The sequence below is a fragment of the Catharus ustulatus genome, chromosome 2, assembly GCF_009819885.2.
Source record: "Catharus ustulatus isolate bCatUst1 chromosome 2, bCatUst1.pri.v2, whole genome shotgun sequence".
Lineage (NCBI taxonomy): Eukaryota > Metazoa > Chordata > Aves > Passeriformes > Turdidae > Catharus > Catharus ustulatus.
This window is the reverse complement of record NC_046222.1, coordinates 73,227,522-73,250,231: the sequence shown is the minus strand read 5'-3', so window position 1 is coordinate 73,250,231 and position 22,710 is coordinate 73,227,522. Positions and strand designations below refer to the sequence as shown.

At 34.6% G+C, this 22,710-nt stretch overlaps 1 protein-coding gene across 9 annotated transcripts in view; it reads left to right on the top strand.

Annotated features, from left to right (window-relative positions):
• Positions 1-22,710, top strand: part of MYCBP2 (MYC binding protein 2) — a 183,507-nt gene that overhangs the window by 27,099 nt on the left and 133,698 nt on the right. For all 9 annotated transcript variants that reach the window (XM_033051559.1, XM_033051558.1, XM_033051563.1 and 6 more), the window contains exons 3-13: positions 3,798-4,013; positions 8,964-9,117; positions 10,365-10,561; positions 10,787-11,029; positions 11,305-11,376; positions 13,159-13,255; positions 17,601-17,674; positions 18,821-18,959; positions 19,565-19,641; positions 21,178-21,382; positions 22,293-22,457. In XM_033051559.1, the coding sequence (XP_032907450.1) occupies positions 3,798-4,013; positions 8,964-9,117; positions 10,365-10,561; positions 10,787-11,029; positions 11,305-11,376; positions 13,159-13,255; positions 17,601-17,674; positions 18,821-18,959; positions 19,565-19,641; positions 21,178-21,382; positions 22,293-22,457 (1,639 nt within the window). The remainder of the gene's footprint in view (positions 1-3,797; positions 4,014-8,963; positions 9,118-10,364; positions 10,562-10,786; positions 11,030-11,304; positions 11,377-13,158; positions 13,256-17,600; positions 17,675-18,820; positions 18,960-19,564; positions 19,642-21,177; positions 21,383-22,292; positions 22,458-22,710) is intronic.

Here is a 22,710-nt window from a genome sequence, read left to right as displayed (position 1 = left end):
CTGAAATAATTTATCCTATAGCTCAAGAGCAGTCTGTTTGGATTATTAATAATTGTAGATTTGTGCAAAATCAATAAATTGCGTTAGTGAATTCTTAGAAGTTAACATTTTTGGTTTAACGTTCTACTGTTTTTCTTGGCAATGTAGATGTATTTTGTGCCAACATGAAATGCAGTACCATTAAGAGAATTGTAAGTTAAAGTAGATTTTATTAGTTTGATAGTGAGGTTCTGTAAGTACAGCTATTGGTTAGATTTTCTTACTTGTCTATTCTACTCAAAATCTGTGAGTCAGCAGCAAGGTTGTACAGGTGGTATCATGAGTCTCATAATACTGGAGAAGTTTTTATGACTGTATAGAAGGCACTCATTAGCTGCAGAAAAGACTTTCAGGTGATGATGGGATGAGCTTAAGTCCCAGTTTTCTGACTTGTTCAGTGTATCTGACCTCAGTGAAGCTAGGAATCTGTTATCTGGAAAGGAAAAACACCTGTTTCATATGGAAAAAACTTCTGACGTCTGTTTTGAATAATTTCCTCTGTCACTATTGAAGAAAGGGAAAAAAAAAAAACCAAAAAAAAGAACTGCTCACTGAATGAGCATTTGCGTTAGAAGGGCAGAAAGTTAGTGGGGTTTTTTTTGTTGTCAGCTCCATTCTTGCCTTATGTAAAGGAAATCTAAGAAAGTGATGTCTGTACAACCTGTTTATATAAATCCACTTTTGAACAGATGTTTGTTTTGAAGACCTAGCAACTATAAGTATTGTAGTTAAACCCCTTAGACTTGAGCAAAGCCATCACAAATTACATCAGTGTTCTTTACCTTATGATGAAGTTGTGGAGGATGTTGTGCTGTATGGAAGTCTGGGTAGGGGATTAGTGTATGTAAGTATTGTTCATGCATGTTGTAGAAAAGAGAAACACTGAACACAGAGAATAGTTAAAGTGCTTTCTGGTTAATAGTTGTATTAAGAATAAGGAGTTTATTTCTGAAAATTAGTCAGCTTGTTATTAATAGGCAAGAAAACATACGTTGATTTTACCTAGCACTGTAATGTTTAAAACCATCTGTTCTGGCTTAACAGGTTGACCAGTCTGTTTCAAATGAGACTATATGAGCTACAAAACTTAGGCTCTTCTGGATCAAAGACTTAGCTGAGCTGACAAGAAAGAGTTGGAATGGAAACTCTTTAGAGAAGTTATAATTACGATATGTGATACTAACTAGATAAGTGAACTTTCAGATAAATATCTGCAGCCACTGAGATATCTCTTCCTGTAACTGTCAGTATAAAACTTTAGTGAAGTAAGTTTATTAAGTAATTTAACCTGTGTTGTTCAACTGAGCTAACTTTAAAGCTGAAAGCTTATAGCATGGATTTGCCTTAACAGGAGCTGTACGAAAGAGTTACATCTTATAACTATTCAGTTTTCTGGTGTCAAATAAACTTCAAAAAAAAAAGCTCATTGTCAGTGGGGTCAATCCAAATTTTTTTTTATATTGGAATAACATATGAGGTTGTACCTTGGGTGCTTGCACTGATTAATATTGTGGGATTTTTAAGAGGAAGTTTACTATTTTAAAGGTATTAATATTGAACAAGGACTTGATTTTGCTGTCTTTCAATCCGTAATGGCAAAAGTTCTGTTGAGCTAAAGAAAAAACCTGTCAAGTTTGAGTATGGATGTAAGGAACTTTTTCCAGGTTTTTCTTTTTCTTCCTTCATTATCTTTTTATTTTTGTGCTTATTGCTAACAGTGATGCAGGTGAGAAAAATTAACAGAAAATCTATGTTTGATAAAAGAGGTTGCACAGAATGGCATTGCTACTTAATGTTCTGGATTGCAGTAACTTTAGTAATAATGGAAAGGAAGGATAGACAAATATATACCAGTACAGTCAGAATAATATTTTAGTCAAAAACAGGGAATATGTAAACAACTAAATATTTTCAAGTAATTTTCAATTTTTTTTTATGTTTAGTAACATGTTATGTTAAAAGGTCTAGCTTAGAGTCTTGTGTTATTTCTGGTATTAATAAAAATGCATGTGCAGATAGAAATGTTTTTGATGTAGGAAATTGTGGTGACTATATTGTAGAAAAATAAATCACCCCAATTACCCAATTCACTGGTTCTCAAATTTCTTTTACCTCTCATAGTTTAATGTTCTCTTTCCCATCACTTCTCTCAGTCATCTGTTTCAAATCACTGTAATATAATTCACTGCATAATTTCGTGCTAGATGAATGTGGCAATGTACAATATTAATACCCTATAAATAAGAAAAAGGACCAAAAACCTCCTCTCTCACTGTGCCCCTCCTCCCCCTATCTCTCAAGAATACAAGAAAGAAACCAAAACGACCTTGTGAAGTTAGTCAGAACCCTGAGTCTATTTTGGCCTAATTATTCCCTATATTTTGCCTTGCATGGTCAATCAAATTTGTCCTGCACTCTTAGCCTGGGCCTTCTCTCCTTACTTAGTCTTTGTGCACTCTGTCTGCTGCAAGTTGTTACAGAGAATTCTTCCTCCCATATGCCTGAAATCGAGTATTCAAAGCCTATGCTCAAACCAGCTGGTCTTTTCTAGTACACCACCAAATGGAAAGAATAAAGAATAACCCTACCTGAGAATTAATGCTTGTGGAGTTCTCTTTTTTTTTCAAGTCAGTCATCTTCACCATCTTACTGTTGTAGACTGGGAAAGTACAGAGCAGATTTTTTTAAATTTTTTTTTTAAATAGTTTGTCTTATTCTAAGTCCACTGACAGCCTTCATGAAGGCTACTTTATGTCTTGGCCAAGGCTGACAATAATACAGCAGTAGCAGGTGCTAAGATTGGCCAGGGTAAGTGATAGTTTCTCAGACCAATTTCCCGACTCATACTTTATGGCTCAGGGCTTCTGGAAACAGAATGGTGTCCTGTTAAGTCACAGACCTTGATTTTTGTATTTAAGAATTAGTCTGTTAGATTATTATTCTCAAAACTATTATCTTTAGCATACTGGTAGAAGTTTTTGGACTTGTCCTCAGTTTTCATTTAATGGCAAGGCAAGTGGGTTTTTAAAATTTCTAGTATGTATTTAACAAAAAACTTGAATTTTGAGTATTTGCCACCAGGTTAAAACTAACAACTAGAATAACTAGAATAAAAGGCAAGCATTTTAAAATTAAATTATAATTAAAACCCCCAAAACAGACTGTTGTTGAGAAGATAAAGCTTGATTCTGCTGCTCCTGTCACTGTGGCACAGGTTTGGACCATTGTGTAGCCTGAGCTGCTTTTATTCTTAGTCCCAGTGTTGTCATCAAGTTATAAGAGGTATTGACTAAAGCTAGATGGAATCTATTGAAATTCCTTCCTTCCTTTCCTTTTCCTTTTCCTTTTCCTTTTCCTTTTCCTTTTCCTTTTCCTTTTCCTTTTCCTTTTCCTTTTCCTTTTCCTTTTCCTTTTCCTTTTCCTTTTCCTTTTCCTTTTCCTTTTCCTTTTCCTTTTCCTTTTCCTTTTCCTTTTCCTTTTCCTTTTCCTTTTCCTTTTCCTTTTCCTTTTCCTTTTCCTTTTCCTTTTCCTTTTCCTTTTCCTTTTCCTTTTCCTTTTCCTTTTCCCTTTCCTTTTCCCTTTCCTTTCCTTTCTTCCTTTTTCTTCCCTACCTTAAATAAAAGTTCAAGAGCAAAGTTGTCTCCAATTTGGTAATAATTTGGTCTGTGAAAATTGAGACTGTTGAGATAGATAATTTATATTTAGCAAAGCTTGAAACATTACAAAACTAATAAACTAAAACAAATCTTGTTTTTCAGACTGAGAACCTAGAGAGTACAATAACCATACCAGATATCAGATTACATAGCAATCCTTCAGCTTTTAATGTTTACTGCAATGTCCGCCATTGTGTGTTGGAGTGGCAGAAAAAGGAAGCATCTGTGTCTTTGGCTTCAAAGAACAGTGTCCAGAGTGGGGATTCGGACAGTGATGAAGAAGAGGAGCCCAAAGAACCGCCTATTAAACTTCCAAAGGCAAGTAATTGATACCATTTAAAGTGTGCCATGTATGTCATCTAAGGCTGGTATATTCTTTTTGGGGATTGAAGAGCAACAGTATAAGCTAGCTGCTTAAAACACTGCTGTAGTTTTATTTGTAGTCCATCTAGTTCAAAATCATTTGATGAATTAGGATGATCTATGTACATGCCCAAATTGAAATCAATTAAATGTCAGTTAAACACTCAAGTGGCACTCTTTTAAAATTGTTGGTACTTGATCATCTACAACCTGAAAATCTACACAGAAATGATGCAAATAAGGCAGCTCTTTTATCTCTGAGCGGCTACCAGCTGATAATGATAAAGAGTGCTTTCTTTTGCTTTACCCTACAAGAAGACTACAGTAATTTCACGACTATAATGTGCACCCTTTTGACTAAAATTTTCTCCCGAACCCGGAAGCGCACCTTATAGTCCAATGCGCCTTATATAATGTACAAAGTTGTGAAATTTGCCAACCCGGAAGTGCGAGCCGTGAGCCGAGCTGCGAGGGGGGATGGGAGCAAAATTTGCTGACTCCTGGAGGTGCACCTTATAATCCGGTGTGCCTTATGGTCGTGAAATTACTGTAAGTCTTTCTAATAGTGGAAATACTTTGGTGGAATGGTTCCTAAGATATTTTGCTGGGTATGCATGTAATTGCAGTAACTATCAATTGCTCTTTCCCTTTTTTGGCTTTAGTGTCCTTAGTGGTACTGACAGCTCCAGATTTTAATGCATGTTAAGATTGTGATGCTATAGTTAAACAGTTAAAGTGGGTTTTTTCACTATTGACTACTTCTGTGCTTACAGTAGGATTAATGGTGGAAAGTCAAAGTATAGGACTTACTGATTTTTTTTTTCCAATTTGTTGATTCACTTGTTTTTTATTATGTATTACGAAACTATGCATTTAGTTTCATTCATTGCTTCCTTATTAGTGCTAGGAATTGTGCTTTGTTCTGTTGTTTTTCTGAATCTAAAAAGCATGTTCAGATTAACTTCCCTTGTTTATATATTTACTCTAAAACTAATACAAGTGCTGAATTTAAAAGGTGACTGCAACTGTGATTATGTAGAATGTTTGAATTAGGCTTAGAAAATTAGGATTTTATAGATTATTGCATTTAGATGTTATTATCTGAAGGGCAAAGTTGGTACTCCAGGAAATAATGGTGGCAAGTTGCAAAGAAGCATAATCATACCAGCCAACTGAAATTTCATAATTGATGATTGCAAAATATGTGGTCACTAGAAATAAACTCAGCATTGTTTATGAACTGCACTTGAGTCCTCATGGATTGTATCAAATGAATCAGCAAGTGTTTTTTTTTTTAAGTAAAAGGAAGTGTAGCTATTAGCATTTATAGCAAATGGACTGGCATTTTAAAGAGATGTTGAAATTAAAAGAGGTTCCAAGAAGGATGAGATTTATCAGTGATATGGACAGAAGACTTGCATGTGGAAACCAAAACATAGGTATTGTGTTGGACAGCAAAGAGACTTTATTGAAAAGAGACTTGGAAAAGTAGCACAGTTTTAAAAAGATGGTAGCTTAGAAAAAATGGTAGGGAAACTGTAGATAACCAACTTCTCTCAAGACAGAAAATTTTTGAGATTTTGTTGCATACAGCAAATATAAAATTGGTGAAAATTAGTATGTTGTCAAACTGTTTATTTTTAGTAAAGAATCTACAAAATATCAAATTTGAGAATTTTTGATTCAAAAGTATGTTTAGATGCCTGATACAACCTCACTATTTTTCATAACTGTCTAGGTGATATAGGGTTGTTTAGGTCACTTGGGGGTAACAGTTGGACTTGCATTCATGTTTTTGAAAAAAGCATCTGCTTGCAACTGTCTCACATGTAGTAAATCTTCTAGGGACTGACTATGTAAATGTCTTGGTGTCCTGGTTTGTCTCATGATAATGAACAGTATTGTGTAGGGCTTAGTCTGTTAACTGTAAAGAAGAAAGTTACTGTAATGTTTCCAAGGTTTACAATATTTACAATAGGCAAATTTCTGATAGTAATTGTTAGTTTTTTATAAAGAATACTAATGTATTTTGAGTTTGACAGTGAGGTGAAAGATTTTAAAAAGTATGACTAGGATTTGTGCTTTTACAGATTCTCCAGAGTATAGTCCTTGGTCCGTTGATGTTTTTTTGTTTAATTGAGAATAAGTTGAAAACATTCTACATTTTTGTAGCTTAGGGTGACTTCAAGTGTTCTATTGAAGTACTTTTCTTTCAGATCTTAAACTTGGGGAAGTCAGGTTTGTTAGAGCCTTTAAGTAGAATGTATTTTGAAATCCGAAGTTGTCCTGTGCAATTTCTATAATAAGATTGAGAGCAGTTGTTTTTAACATTGAGAGACAGAGACATAGCTACTTGTTTGATATTAGCATAACAAAAAAATTGTGGTTTGGATGTGTTCAGATAGTTTAGTAACTTTCTTTGATAGCTTTGTATTTTTGGTTTCTCAAGAAATATTTGCCTTGATCTGACATATTTATTTGCTACCTTATTTATTTAGTACCTTAGCTAATGATGAGGAATTCTTTCTGCTTAAAATGGAGTAGATTCAGTTCTGTTGAGTAAAGAACAGGTATTTCCAACACCCTTCACCCCTTCCCAGTTTCAACCTTAACAGTGAGTTACAAATGATCCACAAAAACCCTTTACAAAAAGGAGCAAATACTGGATTAAAGTGATTAAGGTGGAATTAACTGACTTAAATATTCTTTGTTCCTACACTGACATACATTTTGCTAATAAGCTTAAGCAAAAATTAAAATTTTTAAGTTGTAACAAAAAGTAGAAGACAAATAATTGCTTTCTCTAGAGACTAAGTCTTTTAAAATTCATTAGGAAAATTTTACCCTTCTAAATGTTCTTTTTTATCTATGTATATAATATAAATTAGAGTAGCGTGTAATTTTAATTATAGAAATGTGAGCGTTTGCTCACAATGCTATGAGAGGTAAGCTAAAGGAAATAAAACAAGAGCACAGGTAAGACTTCAAGATTAAATAGGAGGGGTTTTAGGAATTAGTTAGGAGTCACAGTGTCTGCATGCAGGCTAGAATTTTGGGAGTTTTGTTGAGCATTCTTAAACTTTTCATCTGAAGTCTCAAAGATGTTGCAAAGGGAATGGGAGAATGGCTACACAGAGAGCGTCACTAAGAGCAGTCAGGCTGTGACACAAACTGAGGCACAGTACTTGTTTTGGCACGAAAACCCTTCAGAGAGCAGTGAGAACAAGCTTGAGATGTCTTGAAAATAGCTATTTGCTTGTTCTGTCCTTTAGTGTACAGTCTGGAGGACTGTCTGTAGGAGAGAGGTAGAGAGATACACACACATACGCATATATATATGTATGTGATACACATGCATGAAATATTATAGTGAATAGATCTGTTTTATGAAGCCTACCCAGTCCCTTGATCTCAGATATCTAAAAACCAGTCCAAAACCTGTCCAGAATTGATGACATCCCAGCAGAACTCTCTCTTATTGATTCCTACTGTAGTGGAAGTTCACCAAACTCTTTTCTTTGTGTTATGCTCTCTACTATCTATAGCTGCCTCTGTCAGCTCTCAGATGAGGTCTTCTGACTGAAGATTGTGAAGAATAAAATAGACTTAGTTTCTCTCAAAGATGCTATAACTGAACAAAAGGGGCATTTCTAAAAATGTACTACAATGTATTTTTTTTTTTGCCTTTAGGATGGTGGGGAGTTTTAGATCCTGGAAAAACCATCATGCTGTTATTATGTTGACAGGTTTTTTTTCTCCCTGTGGATTCCATGTATGTGTTTTCCCCCCACTCCATTGCAGATGTGAAATGTAAGGTGTAATTAGCAGGAAAATTGCTGTTGTTCTTTGAAGACTTGACTTGATTATGTCTTTATCATTCCTGCAGGAATAAAATAGATAATAAAATAATTTCTGAAGGACAGAAATCAAATTAAAAGTTAGCAAACAAGTCAGTTACAAGGCATCCAGTAGAACTTAGAACTGACTGCCAGAATATGTATGTTGTAAGCATGAGTGGCAGTTCCATTAATGGTGTTATTTATTTTCACATTTTAGTCTATTTCCTAAGATTTTGACAGAGACTCAGGGGTGAGTCTCTGTTAAACACCCTATACATGGGGGTTCTGCTCCTGACCAAAACACATGGTGAAATTTTGAAGATACAGTTGCTTCTTTGTAATGTGCTAACTCTCTTCTCTTTTCTTTTATCTTCATCATTATTAAATACAGAGTTTGAGAAGGAAGTACAAGAAAGCAGTCAGTGGAGGGAAGCATGACTACTCTCAGAATAGTCAGGAATTCTAAAAGGGAAAGTTAGAGGTGGCTGTGACAGGGCTTTTACATGTTCTATTAGTTGGCTTAATGCGTGTCTGCGATCACTACATTCAGAGTTTTAGTGGCAAACAATTAATCTTTGTTTTTTTGTCACAATATAAAAAATATTCTCCTAGGCTTTCGAGAGGAAAGTGGTAGAGCTGCCAGTATCAACTGTCAGACGTATTGCTATTCAGGTTGTGAAGCCAGGTTGCAAGACAATTCTAGTTTGCTGGCTTATGTTAATGAGCAAGGAAAAAGAAGACTGTCAAAGTGTGAATTGGATAGAAATTAGAAAGGATCAGAGGCACAGTTTGCGTTTTATTGTGCAAAAAGTTTTAACTTTCCTTATTTTTTCAGGAAACTATTACTCTGCTTAGATATGCTGTTTATGTAGTTGCTGACAAATTTAATGTTTGCTGGTATAGGTGGGTTCTTGATTTTGATTCACGTTTGATTTAACACTGTATTTTTATATTGCAACTTTCTATTTGAGTAATTGTCTTTTTCAGTGAACATTGGGATATATTTTTTCTGGTGAAGATATAAAAATATTATATTGACAGCTGTTCTGAAAATTCTCTTCTTTAGATCATTGAAGTGGGATTGTGTGAAGTCTTTGAATTGATAAAGGAGACACGATTTTCTCATCCATCCTTGTGTCTCAGGAGCTTACAAGCCCTACTTAATGTGCTCCAAGGTCAACAACCAGAAGGCCTGCAATCAGAGCCTCCAGAAGTCCTAGGTAATATCTCATCTCTTACTATATTTTTTATAAACACACATCTGTTATTGTGTTGGACAGAAGAAAATGGTTCTTGGCAAGTATTTGTGAGATAGCGCCATGCTTGTTCTCAAATGCCTGACATCATTCTGGAGTGTAAACTCCTTATGGTGTTTATGGTAGTACACAGTACTTCCTCACTGAAACATAGTAAACATGACAGCCTAACAAATTGGGCTTCACTTGTCTTACTGAAGCATAAAATACTTGGTCTTAATGGAAAGAATACAGTTCTAGGGTGAATTTCTCTTGCAATCTGCTGTTGTGATCTATATCTTAGATATTTTAATGTTGTAATTTATGTGAAGCTGCTAAGCAGACTGTCAGAATTCTTGTTTTTTATTTTCTATTGCCATCCCAAACCTTTCCTGAAAATTAATTCTCTTTTTAATGATACTGAAAATCAAGGTTGAATTCCTGATGCATTTCAGAGCATGATTGACTATATCATTTAAGTTAAAATTCTGTTATCTTTTGTTGGTTTATAGAACTGCAGAGAGGTCTAGACTGTAGCCTGAGTTGTTTAAAAACAATTTTTAAAAAGTCTTTAGACTTCATGTATTTTTTAATATTTTCTGACGTAACAGTATTCCATTTCCAAAGATAGTAATTTGCTAAAGAACACTTCTGTTTTGTATTGATGCATGGAGTATTAAAAAGCTACAAAGAAGGCTTTTTAATTGCTACCTTAGTGATTAATTGTATCTGTCTCAAGAAAATTTTAGGTGGATTTCTGTTCACACCTTGATTGTTACAGATGTTCAACCACCGAACAGTGTTTGGAAAGAGGCATGTGATCAAAATAATTTTCAAGCCTCAATTTGAAATGCTCATTTCTGTGAAGTGGGTTGTACTTCAACATGGGTAGTGGTCATAAAGAGTAGATAAGTTCAGTCAGGACCTACACATCTCAGTGATAACACTTTCGGGCCCATTTCTTACTATTGTGTTCAACTGCGACAGAAGGACTTGTAGTTTTTCTTTTTTGGCCATGGTGATTATCCGGACTTGATGTTTTCTGGCTGGAAAGAAGAAAAGTTAAGGATAATTTAGGTTTATTTAAGATGCTTTTCTGTCTAAAATTAGCTCTAAACATAATAGCTGAGGAAATATGCAATGTATTTTCCTAGTTTAATTTCCTGTTGGTAATTAAATTGTTTTGTATGATTTTGTGACTTCTCTGTGTAATGGCTGTGTTTTATCTCCAGAATCCCTGTTCCAACTGCTTCTGGAAATAACTGTCCGTAGCACGGGAATGAATGACAGTACAGGACAGTCCTTGACAGCACTTTCCTGCGCTTGCCTCTTCAGTTTGGTAGCTGCCTGGGGAGAGACAGGAAGGACGTTGCAAGCAATCTCTGCAATCCTCACCAATAATGGCAGCCATGCTTGTCAGACTATTCAGGTCTTGAGCTAAAACTTCTCTGTGTCTGGGAATTTATGTACAGGAGTACTTCTCATGAGTTCTGGGAAGATGTGTTGTTTAATTTTAGTTACCTTTTTGCTCCCTCTCACTGTTTTTGAGATGAGTTGGTATTTCTTTGTCTCTCTTGAGCTGAAGTTAGAACAGAAAATACAACATTTAAAAAATTTGTCATCTTTTTCACTCACTATTTCTTTTACTGTTTAGGTGCCAACCATTTTAAACTCTCTTCAGCGGAGTGTACAGGCAGTTCTGGTGGGCAAAATCCAAATCCAGGACTGGTTCAGTAATGGAATAAAGAAGGCAGCCTTGATGCACAAGTGGCCATTGAAAGAAATATCTGTAGATGAAGATGACCAGTGCCTACTTCAGAGTGATGGCTTTTTCCTCTATCTCTTATGTAAAGATGGACTTTACAAAATTGGCTCTGGATATAGCGGGACAGTGAGGGTAATGTGACTGCTTCTTGTCTGATGAGTGATACTTAGTATTTTAATTTAACTTTTATGGTGTCCTGTTTCCATGGAGAATCACACATAGCTTACTAATCATCAGCTCTATTACAGTTTGTGTAAATTTTTCTGATGATTTCTATGACAATTTGACAACATTTTCTTAGAATTTTCACTTTGCAATATGGTTGAAGACATTACTTAGATGGTAAATGATTTTGTTGAGTTTTCACTCTGGTATTTATGAAATGACAGAAGTTTTTTGCTTTTCAGGGCCATATATACAATTCTACATCCCGCATCAAAAACAGAAAAGAAAAAAAGTCTTGGTTAGGCTATGCTCAGGTAGGTGAATACATAAAATATAAAATGTGCAACTCTCTCTCTTCTCCCTCATGATTGGTTTAAATAGACCCTGGCTTAGAGTAAGCTTACATGGATATTTTAACATTCCTTTGGCTTTCATTATAAAGAGCAAGTTTTTTGGTACTGGCTTCTAAATTATAGAAGATGATGGACATGTGATTGTACTGGCCTGTAGAAATTAATAATGGAGTGTCCTTGCTTTGTGTTGTCACTGTGAAGACTTTTGCAAAATATGATGGTTTAGCACATCAGTTTATGAACTGTGCAGTCAATTGACTTGTTTCTAAGTGCCTGTCAGTGGATGTGAAAAAGTGCTGTTGCAACAAACATGTAAAAAATATTTTAAATACCTGTTTATGGAAAGAAACTGCTGTTAAAACATCTGCAGTAAAATAAGGAAATGCTGTTTTGATTGGGTAGGACTGAATGTATGTAAACAATACTTAGAGATAATTGTTGACATTGTCATTGCAGAGCTAATTATATTTGGATGGTTTGGATTTTTTGGAGTTAGTTTCTGGAATAGTCAACCACTTTTTCTTACTTTTATTATTCACTATTAAAAAACCCTTAAAACATACCAAAAAGTACATTTTAGAGAACAAACAATTTACTTAATTTATTGTATATTTACTATTAACGGAGTGATCTCGTTGTCCCAGTGTGATTTTTTTAGTATACTCCTTGCCATGCTTTTGAAAGTAAATTGTCCCTTACAAATACATGTTCTTTCATTTCAGTTATCGCGCGCGTGTGTGTGTATACACACAAATACATGAAATCTGGTTTTATTTAATGTAAAAAGCAGATCACAAAAAGAGAAACTGGCACAAAACAAATGGATGTGGATGTATTAATTCTGGAGCCTGTTTTATCAGTTTGGAAAGGAACAGGGTTAATGTGCTTTCATTATATAGTGTTACATGTTTGGACATTCTGTACATAACTATAAATATATGTGATGCTTTTTGAGTGCTTGTACAGGTGTATGCACTCACACAGTGACTGTAGCCAAAGGCACTTCAGTTATAGAAAAGTGTGTAACTTGCACTTATTGCTAACTATGTGTCCATAAGAGAGAGAAACTGTGTCCTTAGTGTCATTTCCCTTCAGGCGCTTGGTTAACTTAAATTCAAGTGATTTTTCGTACTTCATCGTATTAGTTATTTTTAAATTGAAGCTTTTCTATGTTCTTTAATGCTCTTTGCTTAATTTATATGGGCTTATTTTCCTCATTTCACTTAGATTTATTTATCCTGTAGTTTCAAGGGAATAAAATGTCTTAGTGTGGGAGTCAGAGTTGTTATTTTTTTTTTTTTTATTCTAGGTTTTAATGCATGTATTAATGAAGGGTATTAATGATTGCCCTTCTATTAAGGGTAACATTATCTATTGCCTTTCTGGAATTCCTGTGACTTATTTTGTTGATTTGAAAAGTGGAGACAGAAACATTGGTTTTTACTATGGCTGTGGCTTTTAGCTCTAACTGTATACAGATATGAATAACAGAATTAACCATGTGGGACTTCAAAAGTTGTATACAAACTTCAGAATGCTAGTCTATGGCATGTAGAAAGTGGAGGAAGGGAGTAAAATTTCCATTTTTTAATGTGAAATTTTATTAGTAGAAAAGATGTTGATCATCATTTGATGTAAAAAGCTTGCACTATTTTAAAGCAATATCTAACATAATGATTGCATTTTTTCCCTTTTAACATTTGTTAATGTATTTAAGAGTATTTTTCATACCTCTCTTGCCAGGGCTATTTATTATATAGAGATACAAATAATCACAGTATGACAGCCATAAGAATAAACCCTGAAACCTTGGAACAAGACGGTACAGTTGCTTTGCCAGGTAAGAACCTCCAGATGACAGAAATTTGATATAGTGTGCTGTGTGCATGTTACGTGTTTCCAGGCAAGCAGAAGAAAAACAGAGATTTTGAGGTCACAAATAGATTACTTTGACTTTGCTTCACTTCAGACCATCTTCAGTATTTCACTTAGAGGGCATGCATCTTACTCCAGTTGCTGGAAGAATGTTGCAGCATTCTGGAATATGTGATCATCTTAATTTGAGGACTACAAGACCTTAAATTCCTTCCTAAAATTTTTCATTTCCTTTTTGTTTGAACTTCAGGTGTTTGGCTCACATGTGACTTTGTTTCCAGGATCTCTTACAAGTAGGCAATTGTAAACTGTAAACAAAATGATTTTGTTTTTTAATAGGGTAAAAATATATCCAAAAAGCAAAGGCAACTAATGAACACTGATGAACCATGCTGTTATATTGGTGATGGATTTTGGTTTATTTGTTTGGAAATTTTTTTTTTCAGTTTTGCGTTTTTGTGTGGGGTTTGCTTGTTTGTTTTCATTTTGTTGTCTTATTTCAAGGAACCTCATAACTTCACTCTGTTTAGAGAATGAGGATGGTCCTGGAACATGCTTTAATGGCCTTCTAGTGAAATACATCTGTTCTTAGCTATACACATAAATAGCAGAAAGAAACAAGAATTTTTTTTAATCAAGCAATGTCAGGCTTATTTTGTAGATTAGAAAGATTTTCTTTCATCCTGGCGTAAATAAGAAACCACTCACTGAAACCTGAGAAAAGTTCTCTAGGATTTTTGTCTTTAAAATGCAAACAGCAATTTTTTTAACAAGTTCTGAATGTTGAATCTAGTCCATGCAATCTTCTTCACATCCTTATAAAGCATGATGTCTTTTTAAGTTGTTCTTGTTCTTTGTGGGGGCCCTATGAGATATTTCAGTGAGAGCACGTTCAAAGACCTGAAAAAAATGCCTTTCAGAGTGGTGTTTCAACTTTCTTCACCTCAGGGCAGCTTCTTACACTCTAGTGTTCATTGATGTCCTTAATTATGTTACCATTTGTAAACAAATCAGTGTTCTTCATGCAAGTCTTGAGAGAGATTTGAGCACATTTAAATTGTACCCTTCAAAGCTGTTAGCTTGCTTTTGTAAATTGCAGTTACATGTGTTATTGTGCAAGACTGCCTTGTATTTATACTGTAAAAAGGCACAAATTAAATGAGAGTGTGACTTCTCAACAAAATACAAAAGCAAATCTGAAAGTGAATACCCATTCAGAAATTTCTCAAACGATCTGCACTGTCGCACTTTATATGATTTGTGATGGTGTCAAAGTTAGATGTTCTTTGTAACTCAGTCCTTTGTATTTCAGTCCTTGAACTTTGCTGTTCTGTGCACTTCTACACATTTATCTCAGTGTGTTTCTGTGAGCAGCTATGTCCTTGTTCTTTTGCCTAGGACAAATTCCAGGGAGTCCACTTCTGGTTATTTTCTTTTCCCATTAGAAAAAATGAAATGAAAGTAGGAGGAGGGTGTCTGATCTGAGGAAAACTGAGTAGGTACTTAACTCTGAATAGTAGTGGCTGCCCCACTGAAATCTTATGGTGACTTACAAGTGGTTCTAGTTCTGAAAAGCTGTGCTGGACAGATCTAGAGGCCAATGACCTTGCTAGCAGCTGAACAGAGCAAATATTTGCTCCTAGTTGGTATGGTATTCAGACTTGTCTCTAAGTAGAATTAATCTTTTTCAAGTGCCTGGGCTGGTGATAGTGCATTAAAAAGAGGTATTAGAATTTATTCATAAAGGGGATGCATAGGAGGTTAGGACATGTGATTAGAAGTTGATCCTAGATAGAAGTCACATGACCTTAGAAAGGTCAGAGAACTGTGGAACATTATTTTCTCCTTTCTTGGACAGTAGGATCCATCAGCTTCTTGAAACCATAAACTTCTATTTTTAAAAGGCAGTCTTTCCACTCTGATAGACGATCTTGCAAATCCAGTCTTATATCTGGAATTACCAGGCTGTGTGTCAACATTCTTGTATCTAATGCCTTTGCCCAGATTTATACACTGTGCCTGAGTTGTGTTTTTGTTTTCTTAGTCCATGTATCGTAAAAGAATGTCTGAATTCAATGAGAATTTACTAGGTGACTAGATCTGAATTTACAGAGGTTTTCATCTTTGCCATTTCTTTCAACAATAATGCTTACTGCATACCTTAAAACAGTTTCTGTTTTCAGCTGGAGAAATTGAAGTCACGTGGTGTAGGGTTTTATTGTTCTTTGAAATTGCAAATTAGTGTCTTAGGCTCAGGACTATTCCCTTAGTGTGAAAAGTACTGCTAACTGAAGGTAGCCTAGATGACCTCAATGCCTGCATTGTTAGCAGGTGCAGAATGCACAGTGTGAATGTGGAAGGTGATGTTTCACAGTCATCTTCCTTTGAAGCCTCTAGTAGGCTGTGATAAGCAGATGTCTGTAGTTATGTGTTTTTTAGTAAAACATAAACCCGTTCTCTTATAGTAATCGCCAGACAAGAAAGCTTGGTTATCCTCACCCCCATAGTAATATAGAAAGTCAGGTTTGAATAACATCTAGGATTGATCATACAAGTTCCTTCCTAGCTGAGACATGACACTAATTTTTCTAGATTCTCCATTTGCCTTCCATTTTTCAGTCTTCCCATTAATTTGATTTTTTAATACTGGGCCTGTTTGTTAGCTAAGCAAGTGCTAATTTTTAGGAAGTCTTCTGGAGAACATACATTTTTTAAAAAACCCATCCCTGTTCCAGATTTTGTCTTTGAACAGATCTACCAAACATGGGAACAGCCCCCAGAAATGTTTGCCAGGAGACTCGCCTTTCTTGAAGTGACTCAAGCAATAGGCTAAATAGTGCAATATGGACCCACTGGTGGCCAGAATGTTTCCTTGGCTGTTCTGCTTGTGTGAGCATGTGATTTTCAGCCGTTTAAGGAAACTGCATGCTTACCAGCTTCCTGTAACCTTTGGAGAAATGCCATTTAGATTAGTTTTGCAACTTCTCATCCAGTTACTGATACTTCTTTTATCACTAACAGAACTTTGCAGCATAGATAATTAGTAATGTAAATTGCCTTTGGTTGTTAAATCTGAGATCATTTTTGAGAGAGCAGTATTTCAAACTTCAGTGTTTCTGCTGCCATTTTCCGTCATCCTTGCTCATACCTTCTGTGACTCATACCTGACTGTGCTCTAAGGGGAAGGAAAGTTATCTACCTTTAATATTTTGCTTCCAGATGTGAGAGTTACAGAAGGCTTTTTAATGCATATTCTGTTTCTGGTAAGACACTGTATTGGACTGGGCAGTATATCAGGAAAAAGTAAACAATGGGTTTCTGTGGGGTGTTTTCAGCTATATTATTTTTAATGATTTAGTGAGGTAGCAAAAAAATAGCAAACTTGCTGATTATGCTAGAAAGACATTGTGTACTTGATTTAGCATTAAATTTGTTCAATAAAGTGCTAATGCTGGATCTTTCTTCAGATTATGAAGCAGATATTTGGAGTGTAAAGTGCTATCCTGTAGTAGTTTTGGTAGACGTCTTTCTCCTCCATGTAATCAATGAGACAAACACAAACCATATGTTATCAATCATTTTACCAGTAGCTCCATCAACAGTGCAGAAAGGGAAGAAAAAATGGTGTAGGGACATAGGTTTAAACTTGCAGAGAAAGTGGTAGTTTTCTTTTTTCCTCCTAATTTGGGTAGAATTCTTTCCCTACCATTTTTCTTGGAATTATCTGACCTATTTTCAATAAATGAGTGATGTGTTCATGTGTTTACTTCATAGCTTTCAAAAAATACCCAGATTTTCAAATAATAGTTTAGTGAAATCTAGAAATAATTTAAAAATGAGATTAATAATGAAAACCATTTTTCATTTATTTCTGTACAATTTATATGCTGGACTGAGGAAACCCTTCTTTAAAGATAATGGTGCGTGTAAAAGTCATTGGGGAAGGAGAAAACCTTAATAGTCCTGGAAAATTTGAATTTAGTTGTGTTGTAACAGTTTAAAATATTCCTCACAGGTGACTACCACATGGAGGTGTTTTTGCATTTAAATATTGGGGTGTAGCCACTTAACGTTTCCTACAATGGAAAGTATTGCAATAACTCTTCCAGGAACTAAGGAGAATTACATGCTTTTGATGAGATAGGACATCTTCATGTAAAATAATACATCATCAGAACAGTACCATCTCACTTGAGACAAAGTAGAACTCTCATAATCTGATTGGAGTGAGAATGAATTAGAAGCAGAGATTAGTGTGTGTATGTATGCTAATATAAACTGATGCAGTGTACTTCATTTTTCTCTCACAGATTGTCATACTGAAGGGCAGAATATCCTTTTCACAGATGGAGAATATATTAATCAGATAGCAGCATCTAGAGATGTAAGTTTCACAAATGATGGGTAAACTAGTTTTCTCTCAACTGGGCTTTATATTACAATATTTATAGCTTCCTTTTTACTTCATATTTGGCTTTTTCTTCACTAACAAAACTAAGGAAGAAATCCATGCAACTAGAAGTAATGAGAAACTGTTTTATTTGTGCATTAAAAAGCAGTGGTTTTGGTATTTATTCACACAATTTTGATTTGTGATAGATGTTTTTTTTCAGCTAAGTTTTAAGAAAAACTCCATTACCCTTTCAGGAAAAAAAATCTTACACATTGAATAACATCTTTTTAACATGTTCTACAGGTTTTTTGTAGGATAAGCTTCTTAGAGCTTAAGGATGCGTTTTTTTTCTTGATTTAATTTCCTGTAATTGCTTTGGAACTTACTGGGGCATTTCAACCAGTTTTATTAGAAGAGATAGGAAATATACTACATTCCAGTCGATTTTCGTATGAAAATTTCCTGTTGGCCAAAGATGTGGAAGCTCAAAGAAGTGCTCCTACTAGGGACAAAACTGTAGTGGTCGTTATATTAATTTCTTTTTTTCAGCAGACGATTGCTATATTTTTAGTTCTGGTGATTTTTGGTAATGAGAAATCTGTAAGATGGGGAATGGGGTATGATGGAGTTGTCAAAACATACCAAACATCAACTGTAAGAAAACCAGGATTTATCCATTTCCCTCCTAACAGAACAACTGTTGCTTTTTTTTTTTTTTTTTTTAATATGGCCAGAAGATATTCTTGTAAACAGAAAACTCTCCTAGCTACTCTTTATAGCAATTATTCTCCAGAATTTTGTGTTATGAATCAGGAGAAGTCAAGGGCTTAAAAGATAGAAATCTTACTTTTGTAACTATTTACATCTACAGCAGTTCACTATTTTTATAATGTTCATAGCATTTTCATAGAACTCAAGATATGTTTAAGGTGTCAGATACTTACTTCACCTTGTCCTGATGGTCACTTTCTTCTTCTCTCTTCTGTAGAAAATGTTATGTTATAATAAATGTTACTTTATCGATATGTCCTGTGATAGTTTATTCTGAAATAATACTATATTGATGCACTTAGGACTTGGAAATTAAAGTAATGCAGTTCTTATACAGTATAAAGTGGATTTTTGTATTTATTTCAGGATGGCTTTGTAGTGCGAATATTTGCCACGAGTACTGAGCCAGTATTGCAACAAGAACTGCAACTTAAGCTTGCAAGAAAATGCTTACATGCTTGTGGCATCTCATTGTTTGATCTGGAGAAAGATTTGCACATTATCAGTAAGTTCTCTTCTTTGAAGGTTAATAACAAGCCTGATAATTCAAACAATAGCGCTGAAACACTACACTTTGGCTCTACTATGTGTAGGAAGGTATAGCTCTGTAGTAAACACATGGAGAGGTGTTTGAAACTGTTTAAATGTTATTTGACTCAGAGTCAAATCCAAACACCTATTTTGAACCACCTTTCTATCTCTAGTACTATTCATGGTTTTCCAGTATTTTCCTTCAGTTGTATAATAAATATATAATTGTTTGAAGCTTGGACTTTATAAAACATTGTTAAACTGTGGAACTCCTTGCTGTAGGTCAAAGTTAACAAGTTACAAGGACCACTGACTGGACTAAAGGGAGAAATAATTACATTGAAAAACACATTTGCATTGGAATTTGAGGTTAAGAATTGTTAGTATCTATGGAAGTATTTTGAAAAATATCACTTGGCCTTTGCTTGAGGGTACATTTGCTCTCTCAAGCTTGCTTTTGGCTCTATGAGAATGAAAAAAACCCATATTTGGCTACATGGACCAGCAGGGTTGGATAGATGACTGGTCTGTGAAACTAGCTGGTTAAACTGTTCAGTTAACACAATCTTGCTTGCGCAGGTACAGGGTTTGATGAGGAATCAGCTGTCCTTGGTGCTGGGAGAGAGTTTGCACTGATGAAAACTGCTAGTGGAAAGGTACTGAAAATGTTCTGTAGTAAATAGCAAATTGCACCAATAGATGTCTGTGTTTTTTAATTTAATCATTGTTTTCCGTAATTTCTTTCTCCTTTTCAGTACGTTAGAATGTATGTTTATGACTGTATTCAAATATATTATTCAGATTCTACTTTAAAACATTAAAGGCGAATAGTTACTTAAAAGCATAAACAGATAGTTGGAAACCCTGAGAAATCCATGACTTGAATTTACAGGAATTTCTACAATCAGTCTTACAATGAAGAACTTTTTTTTAAATTTGGGAAACAAAATTGCCTTCTGTCTACAAAATGGTGTATTAACACCTTTGCAAATGTTGCCACTTCGTAACTTTCCCCAGTCTGACCATAGTAATTTATTTAAATCTCATCCTGATTTTTTTCCGTGATCCTTTAGAGAATTATTGATTCCCCCATGCAAATTTTTCAATTGATTTCTTTAAACCTGTTCTTAATGGTTTGATATGTTGTTCTGCTCAGTGGAGACATGTTTAGAGACATTTGCATATTCATGGAAATTTAGAAATAATGCTCTCACTGACTCTTTACATTATTTACTGTGTTTCTATTTCAGTATGAAAGACTAATGTTATTTATCTTGTAGAAGTGTAGTTCTTAATTACATGTTAAAAAATTGTATTGCTTTATTGGAATGAAGGCCTTGCTCTTCTGCTGTCAGAACAGTGAGATTGTTGAAAATGTTAATGAGTAAATATTTTAAAAGAAAATTTAATGGTATGTAGCAGAATTTGAACTTGAAATAGAACTCTTCAGCATTGCAGGAGACAAATTAGCTTTATCATTCAACTAACAGAAACTCCTGTTCAGTATAAAATTAACAAATTTCGTGGGTTGGGTCTATAAAGTTGTCTGTTAAGGTAGGAAATACAATATATAAGGCAATATAAAATGGCTTTAGGTGTCACATAGGTTGATATACAAGTTTTATAGAGCTGTTGAGTTTCATGGTTCTAAAGGAAACTTTTTAGTTCATGTCAGTATTTTTGTTTGCGTGAAATATCTTATTCTGTTATTTGTGTAGTCAATAGCCACTGTGCATTTGCTAAACATGTTTTACGAATGTGTTGAAGATTATTATAATTTGTAGTAATTTGTTATTTTAAAATTATTTTAATGTTATAATACCATCTTGTTTTTACGTGGACCAGACATTTTTGTGAAGCGTTTTAAATGCTTAATTTCCTCTGAGTAGTTTCTTCTGTTCTTTTTTATGTGTTCAACTCATCTAGCCAAACAATTATATATGAAAACTCACTCATTGGCTCAGTAGAAAGCACATTTCACAACAATCTAATCTGAGAATCTAATCAGAATGTTTTCCCCATTATGTCAGTATTGATGGGTTTGAGACAGAGATACTGAAATGGTATAAACAAAGTCAGTAAGAGTGTGGTGTGGTTTGAAATGAAAGGGTTTAAAAACACTGAAACTTTGAGAATTATGTAAGCTTGAAGTGCTGTGGCATAACTAAAACTGATAAACATTTTTCTCCTAGATTTATTATACTGGCAAATATCAGAGCCTTGGAATCAAACAAGGTGGCCCTTCAGCTGGCAAATGGGTTGAACTCCCAATCACAAAATCTCCAAAGATTATTCAGTTTTCTGTTGGACATGATGGCTCACATGCCTTACTTGTTGCTGAGGATGGAAGCATATTCTTCACAGGTTCTGCTAGTAAAGGAGAGGATGGTGAATCAAGTAGGTATCATTGCTTGCTTGACCAGTGCTTGGTAAAAGCCTCTTAAAGAGTTTTTAATTTGAAAATAAGAATTTCAGCATTTCCCAGGAACATGTAAGCATGCCATTTGTACTGCAAATCATGCTGGCCATAAGTCCTGACAACCAGTGCCAAAACCTCTCCCAAGCTACAGAATCCAATATGTGTTTTACCACAGATTGGGCTGTGTTATGGAAATACTCTTTTAGAGTTGTCCCAAAAAAAGACAGTCATAAATTTGGTCAAGAGACCATGCTCTCTGCCTGGGGCTTCAAAATGTGGAACCAAACTTTTTGCCTCTGTGCTGTTGTTTTATTGAGCTTTGGAAATGGGGTTTTGCTGGCTCGTGGAGAGGTGCATTGATGAGAACTTTCAGAGGCAGATGTTCTGGCCTTGATCAAGCAGAATTCTTCAGACATTAAAGAAAACATATTAATTTTATCTTCAGATCAACAAATGCGTCATCCATGTAAAATTAACACATTTCCTAGTCTTGATTTCTGTAGTTGCATGTGTAGGTTGAAATAGACTTTTAAAGACAAAGATGACTTTAAGTGCCCTGAAGCTGTGATCTGCAGTAATATTAAATTAAATACTTCACTTTAGGAAACAGATGATAGATAGATGATGATGATGTGGTGGATTAATAAGAATAATTAAAGTGTTTTGAAATGCTTGAAGAATCATATCTAAAAGATACTGATCTAATAATGTCTTTGCTTGCTATTGAATTTTTTGAGAGGAGCCCATATAATCCAGTTAAAATTAAACCAGGAGATTGTACATATAGTTGTTTGTTTGGGTATTTTTCATTAGTGGTCTGAAAAGCCTGTGATGGTTTAGGGATTTTTTTTGGGTAGATTTACTTGTATTTTATTTCTTCATTTAAAGCTAAAAGCAGACGGCAATCAAAACCATATAAGCCTAAAAAAATTATTAAAATGGAAGGAAAGATTGTCATATCTACAGCATGCAATAATGGAAGCAGTTCTGTAATTTCCAAAGATGGAGAACTCTACATGTTTGGAAAAGATGCCATTTACTCTGATAGTACAAGTAAGTTAATATTTTTTTGACTTTTAAATTATTTTTCAACTGAAGTAATTGAAATTAGTATGGTGGTTTTTAGCCCATGAAAATGTTGTATGTGTGTTTCTTACTTCCCTAGTATATTTCTGCCATTCTGTTGATTCAGACAAATACGATAGAAGGGTAGAAAAAGACAATTTTCTAAAGTTCTGTAAAATAATTTAGCATCAGTGGTGACAAATATCCAAATTCATTCTTCCACTGAGGAGAAGAAAAAGAA